At 55.9% G+C, this 16,806-nt stretch overlaps 1 protein-coding gene across 2 annotated transcripts in view; it reads left to right on the top strand.

Moving 5' to 3' along the window:
- Smoc2 (SPARC related modular calcium binding 2) overlaps window positions 1-16,806 on the top strand; it is a 164,484-nt gene that overhangs the window by 49,583 nt on the left and 98,095 nt on the right. For both annotated transcript variants that reach the window (XM_047558715.1, XM_047558717.1), the window contains exon 2: window positions 8,467-8,638. In XM_047558715.1, the coding sequence (XP_047414671.1) occupies window positions 8,467-8,638 (172 nt within the window). The remainder of the gene's footprint in view (window positions 1-8,466; window positions 8,639-16,806) is intronic.

The following is a 16,806-nucleotide window of genomic DNA, read 5'->3' as shown; positions in this document are numbered from 1 at the left end:
TTCCTCTCCTGAGGGCAGCTTCTCTCCTCCCGTCTGAGGGACCGGCATGGCCACCCTTCTGCGCTCCTCTCAGGCTTGGTTTCCAGAGAGGCCCTGTCTTTCTGTCTCATTTTCCAGCCTTCATTGTGGCTCCTGGTGCAGATGAGCTCCCCGTGCGGTGGCCGCTGCAAGGTTTGGCTGCAAGGCGGCCATCGGCACCTCGTCTTCACCTCCAGGCCCCTGCTTCCAGGCTCCTTGGACGTCCCCTGACTCGTATTCCGGTGTAATCTGCTCTAGATGCTTTGGAATGAGCAGGAGACTTGAGAAAGAATCTCTTCACTGGGATCACAGTTGATGTTTCAGGAAAGTAAAGACAACTTGGAAAATGCTGGCTGTCCACTGTGTTATGATTCAGACGTGAGGTGACCCCGAAAGCTCATGTGAGAGACCGTGCAAGACTGCGAGGAGAAGTGCTCGGCTTACGGGAGCCTCAGCTGGCCAGTGCACGGCCCCTGCTCGGCTTAGCTGGCTGGGGACTGCAGGCAGGCGGTGTGGCTGGAGGAGGTGGGCCTCCGGGGTCACCTCTGGGGCTTGTACTTTGTCCTCTTTGAGCAGCGCTCTCGCTCTTTTTCCTGGGACCCCAGATAAGCTTTTCCTCCTTAAAATTGTTCTTGTCTGGTCATTTGGTCACGTCAGAAAAAAAAGAAAGCAAGCTGACTAAAACAGTTGGTTCAGCTGTTCCAGAGAGTTTGAGGTCATTGGGGAACTGGTGAATTTCATGCTGTAAAAATATAGAGCTTGACTTCAGTAGAACAACTGGGGCCGTTGGGCTGCTGGGTGCCTCCCCTGGACCTGTGGTCCAAGTAGCAGTCCGTCTTCCTCCCTGCTTCCCGAACACGTGGCCAGAGTCCCCTCCTGTGCCCTTTGAGTGTACCACTCCGTAAAGTGTGGCCAAGGGCCCCACACATTCCTGTGACCTTTTCCTGCATGTGGAGACCCCCCAGTCCCACCCCGGGTCTCTGAAGCAGAGGGTCTGGGTGGAGGCCAGGATCCTGCTGCCCAGGACTAGTGCACCAGTACTCGGGGTCTCTGGTGCCAAGCGCAGATGGGTGCTTAGGAAATGGAGCCACCATGCTTCCGCTTGTCCTCAGACTGATGCTTTTGTTTTCAAAGCTTGTCACTCATCTTTCTATGCTGGCCCTGGGGGTCTCTGCAGGGAGTGTCCTCGGGGCTCATGTCACTGCACAGTGGAGTTGACCTGACCTTCTGTACCTCAGACCTGACATGCAGAGTGCCATGGGGTCAAGGCCCAGTTTTCTGCACACCGCCCTGCAATCACCAAGGCATGTCACCTCCACAGTTGACGTCCCTTCATGCATAAACACAAGGTGCCCGCCCATCCCCCTTGTCGGTGTCCTCCATGAGTGATGTTTGAATGGCCTGATATCAAGTCACCCCCAGCTCCTGTGTGCAGCCCTCAAGGCTGCATGATGTGCTTGCTCAGGAGCAGCATGGCACATCGGGCCAGGCCCTGGGCGGGACCTTGCAGGGACCATGCTCACTAGCTGGGGACTGCTTATGCAAGAGCTCACAGGTTCTTCTGCCATCTTCTCCTCTTTCTGAAGGGCTAAGGGCTGTACTTGGCACAGGAGCACTCAGGCTAACGTAGGTAATGGCGCACACAGCCAGGAGCTCTCGGCTAACCAAGATAACAGCACACACAGCCAGGAACTGTCAGGCTAACCAAGATAACAGCACACACAGCCAGGAGCTCTCGGCTAACCAAGATAATAGCACACACAGCCAGGAGCTCTCAGATAACCCAGGTAACAGCACACACAGCCAGGAGCTCTCAGCTAACCCAGGTATCAGCACACACAGCCAGGAGCTCTCAGTTAACCCAGGTAACAGCACACACAGCCAGGAGCTCTCGGCTAACCCAGGTAACAGCACACACAGCCAGGAGCTCTCAGATAACCCAGGTAACAGCACACACAGCCAGGAGCTCTCGGCTAACCCAGGTAACAGCACACACAAGCCAGGAGCTCTCGGCTAACCCAGGTATCAGCACACACAGCCAGGAGCTCTCAGTTAACCCAGGTATCAGCACACACAGCCAGGAGCTCTCGGTTAACCCAGGTATCAGCACACACCGCCAGGAGCTCTCAGTTAACCCAGGTAACAGCACACACAGCCAGGAGCTCTCAGTTAACCCAGGTAACAGCACACACAGCCAGGAGCTCTCAGTTAACCCAGGTAACAGCACACACAGCCAGGAACTCTCACTTAACCCAGGTATCAGCACACACAGCCAGGAGCTCTCGGCTAACCCAGGTAACAGCACACACAGCCAGGAGCTCTCGGCTAACCCAGGTATCAGCACACACAGCCAGGAACTCTCAGTTAACCCAGGTATCAGCACACACAGCCAGGAGCTCTCGGCTAACCCAGGTAACAGCACACACAGCCAGGAGCTCTCGGCTAACCCAGGTAACAGCACACACAGCCAGGAGCTCTCGGCTAACCCAGGTAACAGCACACACAGCCAGGAGCTCTCGGCTAACCCAGGTAACAGCACACACAGCCAGGAGCTCTCGGCTAACCCAGGTAACAGCACACACAGCCAGGAGCTCTCGGTTAACCCAGGTAACAGCACACACAGCCAGGAACTCTCAGTTAACCCAGGTAACAGCGCACACAGCTAGACTCAGCACGAAACCTGGGACACCAGCTGAGCTGATGTGCTCAAGTTGCTATCAGGGAGCCGTCTGATGATGCTGTCCTGAGACAGCAGAAATGAGGAGACAGAAGTGGGAAGAAGAGCACGTTCTCCTTACCAGTGCTTCCTGTCTGATGTTCCACGTGTCTCCTGCTGGGATGTCAGGTGGAAAGCACATGTTCCTGCTGGGCAGTGGAGCTCCCCATGGGTCCCTTGATGCCCTGTCTGCCCGAGGCCTGGGCTCCCCAAGTGGATTCCAGTGAGGACTACTGCGCCCGTTTGTCAGACAAGTTCTCTGCTACCACACTACCCATCCACTTGACAGTGACCTGACATAATGACTTTAATAGAGCTCTTCGGACAACAGACATTGATTGAGCACTGACTGTATACTGGATACTGGAGACACCAAGGACATAGGAGGAGCAGAATGCCCTGGAAGAGTGCCTGCTCTGAGGGCAGGAGCACAGTTGGCCAAGTATCCCCTGACCTCTTCCATGAGGTTGAGGAAGGCAGGCTATTTTTTTTTTTTATGTTGAAGATAATTCTTGCATCAAGTACCATTGCTCATGTGGTCTCTGACTAGGAAGAACTTAGAATAACAGAGTTCCTGCTGAATCTCAGATTAACCTAGATCTGAAACTATGAATACCCAAGCGCCTCCTGAATTATCTCCAAGAAGAACTAGTAAGAAGCAAAGATGTGTGTTTTCATCACTGAACTTGATTTTGATATGGAGACAGGGAAGGAAATAAAAAGGCGGTGTCTGGGGAGAAGGAAGGGGACGCAGAGCAGAAGCACAGGCAGACGTGCCCATGCCAGCCACGGCTCAGGGTCTTCAGGCTCCCTCCTGGGATGGGAGGAAGAAGAAGAAACTCAACCTTCGCAGGAGAGGGGCAGGTGCCCAGGGCCAGTTTGTCTGTGAAAGCACTTGCACAATGTTTCATGCCTTCTCAGACAGTAACCCAGCCTGGGAGAAAAGAAAAGCAGCCCTGAGGTCTGCTGTCCTGCCCGGGGCCTCCTGAGCCCGCAAGGTCGTCAGGGTTGGTTTTCTCCCCAGGCTTCTGCATCCCCAGGGACCTGGCTTTGCTCTCCAGTGGACACTCCTGTGCCTGGCCCTGAGAGGGGTCTTTCTAGGTTTTTCAGGAGAAGGAGGGCCTCTTGGTGTCACTGATGGAGCAAGAGTCCCTCTGGGCACTCACAGCATTGCGTGGCAGGTGGTCCTGTGCTCCAGCACGGCGAGCAGGGCCTTCGCCTGGGAGGCTTCCTGCCCCTGCCTCCTGCTGCTCCCTGGTCCCTATTTCATGCCACAGTTGTCTTGACCACAGGGGCAGGGTTGCCACCATCGCCATGCAGTTGCAGAGGCTGAGGCTCATGTGCCAGGTGAGCGTCCAGACCCCTCTCCAGGTCAAGCCTAGTTTCACTGAGCCCTGTGGTGCTGACAGCCACCACATAACTGTCTCTGTGGCCCCCTGACGGGACCCTGGCTTCCCTCCACCCCGCCATGTTTAACAGGGTGTGGCCCCTTGACGGGACCCTGCCTTCCCTCCACCCCACCATGTTTAACAGGGTGTGGCCCCCTGACGGGACCCTGGCTTCCCTCCACCCCGCCATGTTTAACAGGGTGTGGCCCCTTGACGGGACCCTGGCTTCCCTCCACCCCGCCATGTTTAACAGGGTGTGGCCCCTTGACGGGACCCTGGCCTCCCTCCACCCCGCCATGTTTAACAGGGTGTTGCTCTTCTCCAGCAGTTTGCCCTTGCGCTTTGTTCCTGCAGGTTCCCAGCACAGGTAGGGAAGGGTGGACAGAGGCCTGACCACTCCAGCTCTTGGACGCCTACTGCCTCCCTGCTCGTGAGGGCTCCACCCGCCATCCTCAGCCTCTGAAGATAGCTCCCCATGGGAAGCTGTGTTCCAATGGCTTCACTCCCCTGCCTGACAAGACGGCCGGCGAGCCTGCGCCCATCTTTAGGGTGACACTCCTCCTGTGAAGCCATCGGGCCTCTGTGTGGCGGCTCTGTCCAAGGCCACGCACATGCTGGGGAGCAGGTTCCCAGAAGCCTCGCTCACCTTGTAACACCCCCTATCTCCTCCCAGCTGCCTCAAACGCAGGAGAGAAACGTCGCCATGTTCCCAGTGACAGGCAAGGAGGCGGAACCTCGGAGAGATGGTGGGGGTGGAAAGTGCAGGGCCTTCACCAACCATCAGTCCCCTGCCTCAGAACCCTGTGACTGCTGGTACGACGCTGGCTTGCTAGTGGTGCTGCGTAAGGAGTGGCATTGGAGTCCAGTTCTAACTGACTGATAGTTAACATCCATGGATGTGGACATTTGTCCTAGTTCACTAGAAAGCGTCTGTGCCGGGCAGCTTTCCAGTCCTCTGACAAAATACCTGAGATGGTCCACTTAATGGGAGGAAAGCCTCAGCTTGACCAAGTGTGTTGGAGGTTGCAGGCCATGGTCCCTTGGCCCTGTCACTCTGAGTCTGGTGGACAGAGCATCATAGTGGAGGAGCGTGGCAGAGGAAGCTGATAAGCAAAGAGAGAGAAGGGGAGGGGCCAGGGGACCAACCTGGGCATGCCCCCAGTGAGCCCACCTCTGTTACAGTTTGGATGTGAGGTGCCCCCAGATCTCATGTGTGAAGCAATGCAAGACTATTCAGAGGTGAAATGACTGGGTCATGATGACCTGATCAGTGAATTAATCCCCTGAGTGCTAACTGAAGGCAGGTGGGGTGTGGCTGGAGGACGTGGACACTGGGGCCTGGCTTTGGGTACATGTTCTCTCTCTGCTTCCTGACCACCGTGTGAGCTGCTCCCCTCTGCCACACTCTTCTGCCATGCTGTCCAGCCTCACATGGAGCCGGCCTTCGATGGACTAGGACCTCTGAAACTGTGAGCCCTCAAATAAAATCTTCCTCCCCTGCTGTTCTGGGCAGATCCTCTTGTCACAGCATCAAAAGGGCTGACTAAACAACATCCCATAGTGCCGTCCTGAGGACCGAGCTGCTGCCACACCTCTGGACGACACCGAGAGCCACACCGTAACAGCATTAGAGCGCGGGCGGGAGAGCGGTCGGATTTTGCCCGTAGCTCTCCGTTGGTATCCATGTGCTGTAGCGATGAGAATATGCAGCTCAGAATTTTCAGATGGAGGACAGAGCCACCCATCATGTCCTTTCTGCTGCTGGTTTTCACTGGCCTCCTGGGCTTCCCTGTTTTCCATGGTGGCTCCAGCCCATGCACAGGTCTGTGGCCCCGTGTGAGGAGTGTCGCTTTCTGACTTCTTTGTGTTGACTTCGTGTGCTGGCCTCTGCTGACCTGCCTCCCAGGCTCCTGTGGCTCCTGTCTTCTCTGGATTTCTGAGATGTCCCTTAGGAAGCATGTGTCCCCAGCCCATCCCTCCTCCAGCCTGCCAGGCCCTGTGCTCCCCTCAGGACACAGTGTAACCTGTGGACCTGCTCTGCAGCCCTCTGGCCTCCAGCTGAGCTGGACAGGTCTCAGAGCCCAGCGACTGCCTCTGGCAGAGAGCCATCCCCAGGCGATCGCGAGTACGTTCTGAAGGGCTTGACTTGTGAGTGAGGGTGGAAAGATGAGGTCTGTTCTTGACTAGGGGTATGGAAGGAAGCAAGGCCCCTCAAACCAGAAGCCAGGTGACTCAGAACTCGAATAAAGTGCGTGAGTTCCTTGCATCAGGTGCAGGAGTGTGTGGGAGAACTGGTGGCTCCCTGGGCTGGTCCGGGCCAGCTGTTTCAGCTGGGGCTCTGGAAGCCCTCCCTCACGTCATCATAGATCGCTGTGCTGCCTTTCACCGTAGGAGTTGGAATGCTTTCCTGAAACTCCAGAAAACCAGGCGTGCTCTTCAGGCAAGGCTGGGTCTGCAGGCCTCCCCGTGCCTTCCGACTGTGCTACCTTCCTGCTACTCACGCTCTGAGCTTCCAGGTCTGCGTGGGCCCACTGTGCTGTCCTTGAAGGCTCACTCCTGGGAGTCAGCACCTCCCAGGGCAAGTGAGGGACTTGGGCTGCCTGCCTGTTCAGGGTCTGCTGTCGAATCTTGCAAACACAAACAAACACATCAGCTTTGCTTTGTGTTCCAGGGAATTTTCCCCGTGCTCTCCCTTAAGTTATCTCATGGCAGGGTCCCGAGAAGAACCTCTACTGCTCAAGGCAACAGGAAGTTCAACTGTGTTGCAATTCGGAGTGTTTTGACCTGTTTCTTAACGGGTCTGATTTTGTTGCACTCTTTGGCTTGGCTTGCACCCAGCATTGATTAAGAGAGACAAAGGCAATGTCTTTGATCCCTACTTGACCCATGCTCTTCCAAGGCACGGCTGCCGGGCACCCACAGAGGCTGCTGGGCCGGGCCTGCACCTCCCCACACCTGCTGCCTCACACCTGTGCAAACAGCCTGCTCTGGGAAAGCGAGAACCGGGAATTCCCTGAGCCCAGGTGGGCTTTCCCAAGGGAAAGTGGCTCGAGGCCCAGTTGGTTTCAGTGTGAATCTGGGCAAGTGCTTTCCATCCGGACTCACTCTGAAGACCCTCAGTGAGGTCCTTTTGGCACACAGCAAGTGCCATGGAAGAGGGATGCTCTATTTTTTGGAGTGGGCTCTGTTTACTACAGAGTACAGCTCGGCCTTAGCAGTTGGCTTTGTCCATGCAGACTCCCCGGAGTCTGATGGCTGTGTGTGGGGAGGGAGACCGCGAGCACAGCGCGTGATCCTGGCCTGTGAGGCCCCTCCCATCGCTGCCCACACACCACACACCGGCCTGGGCTCCGATTCCAAAGGCTCGATGCTGAACGTGAAAACGTGGAGGTGTTCTCTCTCCCTCGAGAGGGTGGTGATTACGTCTCGCCTAAGTCCTCAGCGTTTCCTCCCCAGGTTTCAGCAAGTGCAGACGGACCCCTGCTGACACCTGGAATTGGGGGCGGGTGCCATTGCCTCTCGCCTCCTAGGCAGAGGTGCTGCCTCCTCCAGGCTCTGCTCCCGCCGGACCTCCCTGCTCCTCCTCCTCTCTGGTGCAGGACAGCACTGCTGTGGGTGGGCAGGGCCTGGGGGCGCTGGTCTGGGGCTGAGAGCCGAGGCAGCAGCCTGCCGTGGGGCGAGCTTCCCGAGGTGCAGCACCCAGGCCTTCGCCTCAAGCACCTGCCTGTCACACTTCTGCCGCCGGGGAAGCCGTCCCAGTCAGAGGGCAGGGATCTGTCCCGGCTGCCCACTGCTTCCGGCTGGAGTAAGCTTGAGACACTGTGGCAGGTGCAGGTGCTGGCATTTCAGGAAAACCTGGATCTCTCATCTATTCAACAAACCTCGTTCAAAACTTACCTAGTCCAAACGGGAAGGGCCATTTCAAGGAGGAAGGATGAACTTCCAATTCCAAACCGTGCAGGTCCCCAACTCTGTAACTTCCAGGAGAATGGAGCCACGTGGCCAGTACTGAAATAAGTTGAAAGGTGGTTGAGTGAGTCAGAAGAAAGCCCCCGCTGCTCAGACCAATGCCGTCAGGCAGAACACAGGCGCGTCCCCTTCCGGACCCGAAAGGGGCTGTGCAGGACACTTTGTGTCAGGTGTCACCCGTGGGTTTAAGGCAGTGGCAGATCAGGGCTTCTGAGTCAGGTGAGGCTTGGAACATTGGAGAGGCTCACGGTGTTCCTGCAGGTGCTGAGCGCTGCATGGTGGTCTCCCTGCAGTTTCATTCCTTGACCTTCTCTTTCCTGCTGCCCAACACAGAGCAGTTCTTTACGTCTGTCTTGCTTTCTTTTCTCCCCAAAGTTTTTGCGAGTGGATCAAGATAAAGACAGAGACTGCAGCTTGGACTGCACCACCTCTGCTCAGAAGCCCCTCTGCGCGTCGGACGGGCGGACCTTCCTGACCCGCTGCGAGTTCCAGCGTGCCAAATGCAAGGACCCTCAGCTGGAAATTGCTTACCGGGGAAACTGCAAAGGTAAGCTCCTGGGTGGTCCCTGCGAAGAACCCGGAGCCGTCATTCCAACGTGTGCCGGTGTTTCTTACTTTCATATCTGCTTAATGTTTATATTTAAAGACTAAATAATTTTGTTTATGATTTTTTCAGCATGTGAAGGGTGGAGAATGATTCTATGAATTTCAAAGCAGAACATTTAAAAATTATTTAATGCTTCTATTCTTAAAGTGCTCTGTGATGTCATGAAGCCTTTATCCAAGTACTTTGCAGTTTTCCCCAGTGTCCTGTAAAGTTGCCCCTGATCCCGAAGTTTGTCATTGGTATTTCACTCTTCCTTCCGGGGTGCTCTCAGGTGATGCTCAGTAGCACCTGCACAGTTCCCAGTAGGTGCGAGTGCTGATTTTACCTTGGCAATGTTCACTTTTCTTGACTTAGAACCTCATCTAGAGTTCACGCTCCTCTTGGAGCAGCACATTGAAATGCTGCCCACATTAATGAAGGGTTTGATTCAGTACGAGATACTGGTGTTTCAAACAGAAACAGAGTCATTTCACAAAGAGATCTGCCTTCTTTTTCTTATTCTCCGGGAAACAAGACCACACAGGTTGGAGCAGCCTCTGGGTGGTGTTCTGGTAGACTGGGATCAGCCCCCGCAGCCCTCTTACCTGAACGAAGCGACGGCCAGGGGCACAGTCGGGTCCGCAGTCAACCAGGCTCGGAAAACATTTTGCTCTTCCTTCCATAGTGCAGTTTGCCAGGCCAGTGGATTGGGAGTGCTCTGTCAGATGAAGGCAGAGTTTTGCCACCTTCTTTAGCCCTGAGAGCTCTCCTTACTGACAGGATCAGAGAACAGTTCATATGCAGAGTCGCGGCTCCAGAGGGACAGCTAGCATGCCCTCTGGAGCCCCAACCTGCACTCTGCATGTGTTTGCGTGTCCTGTCTGCAGACGGCTGGCCTGGGCCTGGGCTTCCTAGGTGCCTGTGGCTTTGCTGAGGACTGATGGTCACACATTATTGAGGACATTTTTTGTCATCATTGTTTGTTCAAAGTCAGTCTTTGGGACATGCGGCATTTAAAGGCTGCAGAAAGGCTTGATCCATGTCGTCAGGGAGGCAGACCCTCCAGGAAGCGTCCTGGGGACGTCACTCTCCCCACGAGGGTGTACCGGGGACGGCACTACAAGGCCGATTCCCTGGTCAGGTGCTCTTCCTGAGACGTTGACACACTGGTGTGATGTCCCCTTATGCTGAGAGAGTTATGACAACCCAGGTAGAAGCCAATCCGAGTGTCCTACGAGGAGCAACATGTAGGTCCAGGAGAGCAGGTAGAACCAGGTTGTGGACCCCCAAAGTGTGAGATTCTGGAATCTGTTCTTAGTACCTTCCAGGAAACAGCAGCTATAGGGAGCTGTGGGCAGATGTGGGTAGATGCAAATCCTGGCTCAGTACCAGAAGGTACCCACACCTTGACACACTGCCCTGCCCCTAAGCACCTGTGCTGTGCCTTCAGCCAGGTGTGCCCAGGCTGCAGCCAGCTAGTGCCATCAAGTTCAGTCTGAGTGTGCTAAATCAGGACTTGCTTCCAGATGAAGGGAAGAGAACAGCCACTTTCAAATGGGAAATGTAATTTGGATTCATTCATTAAGCTCAATATGCTTTTGGGTTTTCAAAGACAAAAAATATAATAAAGAAAGAATTTGACTCATACTTTTAAGCAACATTCTGCAGTGGAAGTAGGAGTGCCCAGGACTGGCCATACTTGGATACCTGGGGCTGCCAGGGGTGGCCAAGCCATCCGTCCATGGGGGACCCCAGAACTCTGCGAGCCTCAGGGACCTGGACTGCATGGCATGGCCAGCCCTTCAATCTATAGGAGGGCTCCAGAGCTCAGTGCACTTGGGGTGGCGAGCCCGTCAGTCCCCGGGAGGACCCCAGAGCTCTCCGTCCCTCAGGGACCTGAGCATGGGAGTGCAAACCTCTCTGAACCAGGTGACACCTGCTGAGAACCACCTCCTAGGCCCGAGGTAGCTCTGGACCCTTTAGAAAGAGCTGGCAGCTGAGGACGGGTCAGCTGGCTTTGCAGGTCACCTGTGTACAGGTAGACCGTCCACTGGCAGCCCACATCGGAAACAGCCACGCCTTGCAGAATGTGTTAAAGGGAAAGAACTACCGTTTTTGTTGTACAAAACTAATACTGTTCACAAATTAAAATTTTAGTGGGGAAAATAGTTCAAAAATGTTTAAATACAGTTAATGAGATATTTTCTTTAAAAGAAAATTTCTGTGAAAATAAAGATAAACATAGTGCAAATCAAAGCATTTCAAATTATTATATTCAGTTCCACGCAGTGTGTGCTGTCTACGATGAATATTGGAAATCTGATTTTAAAAATTGCAGTCCTTGCTCTGACTTTCTTGGTGGTGGTAAGGGAAATTGGGATGTGCTATTTAAGATAAATGACTTTTTACAAACGACTAATTGTTTTTTTCTCCCTAAACATCCGTTCTGATCCACAGAAATGAGCAGAAGATAAGTGTCATCTACCTGAAGTTCCTCATTCTATATCAATGTTTTGCTCTCCATGTTTAGATCTTAATATTTTATTTTTAATTTCCTTGGTGAAAACATGGATGAGGAGCCTCACTCATCGTGTGCACACATGCATGAGTACCCTTAAGACAGGTCCTCTGCAGGCGGGTCCGTCTCCGGTTCTAACACCTTATGGTTGGCTCACCCTGAGCTCCTCAGCAGGTTCTGGGCAGGTACTAGGTAGGAACAAACCTGTCAGGTTCATCCTCTGCCTCAGGACTGGCCCCTACACAGTAGCGGGTCTGAGGTACACAGTGTCACTCTCCATCTGGAAATGCCAGGCATCTTTCTCTCTCCATCGGATGGTGCCCTGCCATCTCTGGGTAGGGGCCTATAAGAATCTGACTGTCGTGTGGCATCTTAGAGGCTGGGAGCTAACTGGCCTTCTCTAAGTACCTGGGAAGGTCTCCAGTGACGTTTTCTGCTGATCCCAGATGCTTACACCACCCAACCTGTCCCCAGACCTTCTTTGGAGGTGGGTGCTGGGCCCCACCGTGGCCGGACACCTCACATGTCCTCAGGGCCAGGCATGGGTCCTGTGTGTGTGTGCTGTGGGCTGCTTTGCTTATCCAATGCCCAGCGACACCTGCTTTTCTGGGCTGTCACCACTGGATCTCTGAAGTGTTGACCCACCAGGCCTCCCGCAGCTGACAGAACAGGAAAATTGTTTACTTTGCACTTGACAAAGAAAGAGTCCGCCTATTTATTTAGAAAGAGAATGTTCATTTAAGCAGCGTTTTTCAGACCCAAGGACACACGCCCACCAATAATGGGCTCCATGTCATCTCTGCTTTCTCCAGCCACAGACCCCTTACTCTGAGAGATTTTGTGCCCTTACTGAAAAGGATAGTGTCCTGGATGATTGTTCTTGGGGTTAGGGTCTTCCGCTCAGGAGCAGCGTGGCCGTGGGGTGTGGGATCAGCACCGAGTGAGGTGCGTCCCTCTGCAGGGCACGTCCCCTGTCCTCCTCCGTGCTGAAGTGCTGTGTGCTGAACACGTGACATGGATGCAGACGTGGTCTTACGCCGTGGCCACTGCTACCTCGGCTCTGTGTTGAGGAAGGTGGGCTGATTTAAGCATGGGCTTGAAGGTCGGAGGCTGCACTTCAGAGGTGCTTCTAGAGGCCCTTGCCTGGGAGGCCTAGCTCGGGGACGCGGTGGAACCTCGCCACCCCGTTGGGCTGGTGGTCTACGGTCCCTCCTGCCACCTGCCCTGGGCTGACCCCGTCAGGCGCCCTGTGGCAGGGCCCTCTGGGAGCTGCTGGGGCAAGCCTGGCGTGGGCTGGGGCCTCTGACACGGCCAGGGCCTTCCTCAGGAGGAAGGTGGAATCCAGCTCCGGGGGTCTCTCTGGGTGGTCTCTCTGGGGCCTCGGCTCTATGTCTCTGCCACACCCTGCGGGGGGTCGTGTTTCCTGTCAAGAGGGGATCTGAACGGAACGTGGGCGCCTCTTGGTAGTGGGTCTTAGTTGCTGGCACCTGCACCCAGCCTGGCTTCCTGGGTAGTTACCTCTGCTGGATTCTCATCCACTTCATGGAAGAAATCTTACAGAGTGACCTTGTGATCCAAGACTGTGACGATGGGAAACAGACAAGCTAGCTGGAGTTGCCTGCCTGCAGGCTAACGTGAGCCAAGGGCTGTGACGAAGACAGCCCAGGGGCTGCAGGCGCCCACAGCTGCTTCTCTAGTGCTGGGACCACCTGGCAGCACTCGGGACTCGCCTGAGGAGAGGGCCAGCCGCGTCCCCCATGCGCCTCTGACGCACCGAGTCCGTGTGCAGGGCTGGGCTCTGAGGCGCTCAGCCCACCCCACACTGGGGCTGCTCTGAAAAAGGCTTGGCATCGGGTGGGTCTTCCCTTGCCAGGCCCTGGCTCACAGGGAGCAGGACTTAGTGTGAGGGATGGGCTCCTTCCCGCCGCTGCTCTGCCCGCTGGCCTTTCCCACCTGGTCCTGGAGCCCAGCACTGAGCGACCTGCACTGCCTGGTGATTTTCGTGGCTGTGGGAAGGTGACCCTGAGGCTGCGGGGTCTCGGCTGCTGTGGGGCCAGTAGTTGTTTCCGTCTGTCCACTGAGAGCACAGGAGCTGCGTGTCCAGACCCAGCAGAGCCTCCCTCCTTGGAGGTGGAGGACGAGAGCTTTCTCTGTCCCCTGACCTCCCCTCAGGCAGTAGGAGCAGCTGCCCTGCCTCTGAGGGAGCTGCTGCTGGTCCTGAAGCCCGGGCGGTGCGTCCCCCACAAGCCTGCAGCTGCTGCTGACTTCAGTATTTTGAGGGCACTTTTGCATTTTTGGTGGGTGACAGTTCTGCAGGCTTCCTTTTAGATGCCCTGGTTTGGAAACAACAATTAAAATACTTGAGCCTACATTGGATGAAGTGGGATTAGAGTGTTTTCTGCATTGCGTATACCATCTAACCATCAACCTTGACTCAATTCGCAGTGGGTTACAGGGATGGATTTTTCTCATATTTTCACAGAAATTTGTGGAACTTGTGTTTTCATAACTCAGCAAACACATTAATGTCTTTCTTTTGATCTGAGACCAGTGGAACTTTCTCCTTAACATTGAATTAAAAAAGGCAAAAAAAGAAAAGAAAAGGGGGTTATGTGCCAGGAGGCCTTGGAACCATTCTGAGGTTTCTGGAAACCGAATCGTAGCGGATGCTGACCAGAGCTGCTTCCGTCGTGTCCTAGGCCCACTCCTAGGCCGTGTGGGAGGATATCAGAAAGGACTTCCTGCCGCTCGCCACTGTCCTGGCGGCTGCCTCCCACCTCAGCCTGGGTCCCTGGGCACCCAGTGCCTTGGAACTGGCGGGGTGTGTGGTCTGGTGCGGGGCGCGGGCGGCCCGGGCCTGCTCCCTGTGGGGGGAGTGGATGTCGTTCAGTCACTGTTTCCGCGAGGTTGTGAGCTCCTGCCTCTTGCCTGTGTGGAGCCCAGCGTGACTCTGGGGGTCCACATGGCAGTGGTCATGGCCTCACGGGAAGACGGGCCTTGACGGGCCCTCGTCCAGCCAGGCGTGTCCTGCTCCAGGACCCAGGGTCACGGCCTGCCGCGCTGGCCTTTCTGAGCTGGGCAGGTGCCTGCTCCTGGCCCATCTGCCCTGAGCAGGAGCCTGATCCTGTGGACCCTCAGCACCCCTGCTGAAGACCGGTCATCACAGCCCCCCGGCCAGGGGCCGAGGGCCAGGTGGGGAGCTCCCGCTCTGCCTCTCCCTGCAGGATGGAGGGAGCCCCGTCTCACCAGGCACCTGCACGTCACCTGAGGACTGCCCGCCAGACGTGGCCGGGAGCTGTCTCCAGTGACACTGCATGAGGCCTGCCACTGTGCACGCGAGTGTGCTGTGAATGTGAGTGTGTGTGGGTGTGCTGGTCTGAATGTGAGTGTGAGTGTGCCCTGTGAGTGTGCATATATGAATGTGAGTGTGTGAGTGTGCCTGTGTGAGTGTGAGTGTGTGTGTGTGTCAGTGTGCCCATGTGAGTGTGTGGTGTGCCTCTGTGAGTGTGCTGGTGTGAATGTGTGAGTGTGAACGTGAGTGTGTGAGTGTGAATGTGAGTATGTGAGTGTGTGAGTGTGCCCATGTGAGTGTGTGCCCATGTGAGTGTGTGGTTTGCCTGTGTGAGTGTGAACGTGAGTGTGTGAGTGTGTGAGTGTGCCTGTGTGAGTGTGAATGTGAGTGTGTGAGTGTGAACGTGAATGTGTGAGTGTGTGAGTGTGCCCATGTGAGTGTGAGTGTGTGAGTGTGCCCATGTGAGTGTGAATGTGAGTGTGTGCCCATGTGAGTGTGTGGTGTGCCCGTGTGAGTGTGCCTGTGAGTGTGCTGGTGGGCCCTGCGTGCCTCCCTCTCCCTGCGTCCTCTGGCGGGTCCTCTTTCCCCAGACAGGCTGCCCTCACTGTCCTGGTGCGTCCTGACCATGCTCCTGTGCTCTCTGCCTCACCATGGCCGGCACTTGCTGGTGCAGGGAGAGGCTGTTGGATGCGTCCTTCCTGGGGCACTGAGGGTGTCATCGTCGTCGTGGGGACCTTGGGAGTCACAGTGCCTCCTAGAGACCTTGAGGACTGTGCACAGGCAGCAGGGAGGAGGCCGTGGGCTCCCTTTTCCTGGGCAGCTGGCCCCCGCTGTGCTCCTGGGAGCTCCCGTCCAGCTTCTGTGCTGCCGCTGAGTTTGGAATGGGAACCCAGCCCTGCTCCTGCTCTGGGACCCCGGTGCCTCCTGGCGCGGGAGCCGTAGGGAGCTGGTGCTCTGCTGCGAGGGGATGCTACCTGCTGCGCTGGTGGCCATGGGCAGGCAGAGGTCCCTGCCAGGGCTGTGCCGACCCCGTCACAGCAGGCCTGTCTGTGCTGGGAACACACTTCGCACACTTGAGCGGGCGGACAGAATGCCCAGCTTCTCCCCAGTTTGGTCTTCAAAATCACACAGGCAGATGTTGCAGCTGCGGAGCCCGGTGTCTGCCCTCACCTGGTGCAGTGAACAGGAGGCCTCCGCTCTGCAGCTGTCCTTTCTGTGGCCACCACAGGGGTGCACGTGGCATCACCAGGTGCCCGCACTCATTCAACCCGTGTGAAACGCCCACTCCGCTGTGCTGGGCCCAGCCCCAGCCACCAAGGACAGTGAGGACTGCTCTTGACATCAGGAGGCCCTACAGCTACCACACCACGGTGACCATGCAGCAGTCTGGAGTCCAGCTTGCCCATGTCCAGAGGTAGCTTTGCTTCTCTGTCATGCGATGGACAACAAAACTTCTGCCTGTTTCACCTGCTCAGCAGGCCACTTGTGCAGGGCATGGGGCTGGGGGCACCCCACAGTGCGGCCCAGTGTCCAGGGAACCGGGGGAGGAGGGGAGGAGACCCAGCCTGGGCCTGCAGCCGTGGGCAGGAGACTGGGCAAGTTCCTGGCTGGGGCTGTCTCACGCCCTCCCTGCCCAGCCCTGGCCAGCTCGCTCAACATCCTCGAGTGATCCTTTAATTGCTGCTCTCCAAAGTCCTTCTGCAGGGAACATTCAGCAGAGCCGTCTTTTCCGATTACTGCTTAATCTTGTTTTGAGTGATTTTAGCAAAGAAGAAAATTATTTGCTTCCTGCTTGAAAGAAAGCCATCGTCAGAAGTAGGCCTCACGGAGCACTGCACGGTCCCTCGCGGTGAGCCTCGCGCTGCGGTTTCCACGCTGCGCACGCTCCCCGGGAACAACCCGCCATCTCCTCGCTGCCTGCTCCTCTCCACAACTGAGAGGAAAGCAGCCACCAGGCAGATCAGTTCTTACACCCCCTCAATGTTGACCAGCTCGAGTGCTGTCGAAGTCCGCTTAGTGATGTCTGCTGACCGGTACTGGACTCTTGGTTCATGAAGTCCTGGCTTTTTCAGGACATGGCAAGCCATTGCTAAAACACGTGATTTTCTTTGGTCTACTTGAAGCAGAACGGACAGGGGAGCCAGCAACTCTGCTGCTAGGCGTGCGCCCCCAGGTGGGAAGGCAGGAACTAAGCAAAAACGCACTGGTCACGATAGCCAAAAGGTGGGCAAAGCTGTGTCCATCGGCAGGTGATCGAACAAACAAAACGTGGCCTGCCTGTGCATGGAACGTTTCTGAGCTGGGGAAAGCAGTGACGAT

The sequence above is a fragment of the Sciurus carolinensis genome, chromosome 7, assembly GCF_902686445.1.
Source record: "Sciurus carolinensis chromosome 7, mSciCar1.2, whole genome shotgun sequence".
Classification (NCBI taxonomy): Eukaryota; Metazoa; Chordata; class Mammalia; order Rodentia; family Sciuridae; genus Sciurus; species Sciurus carolinensis.
This window is presented reverse-complemented; position numbering and strand designations above follow the sequence as displayed.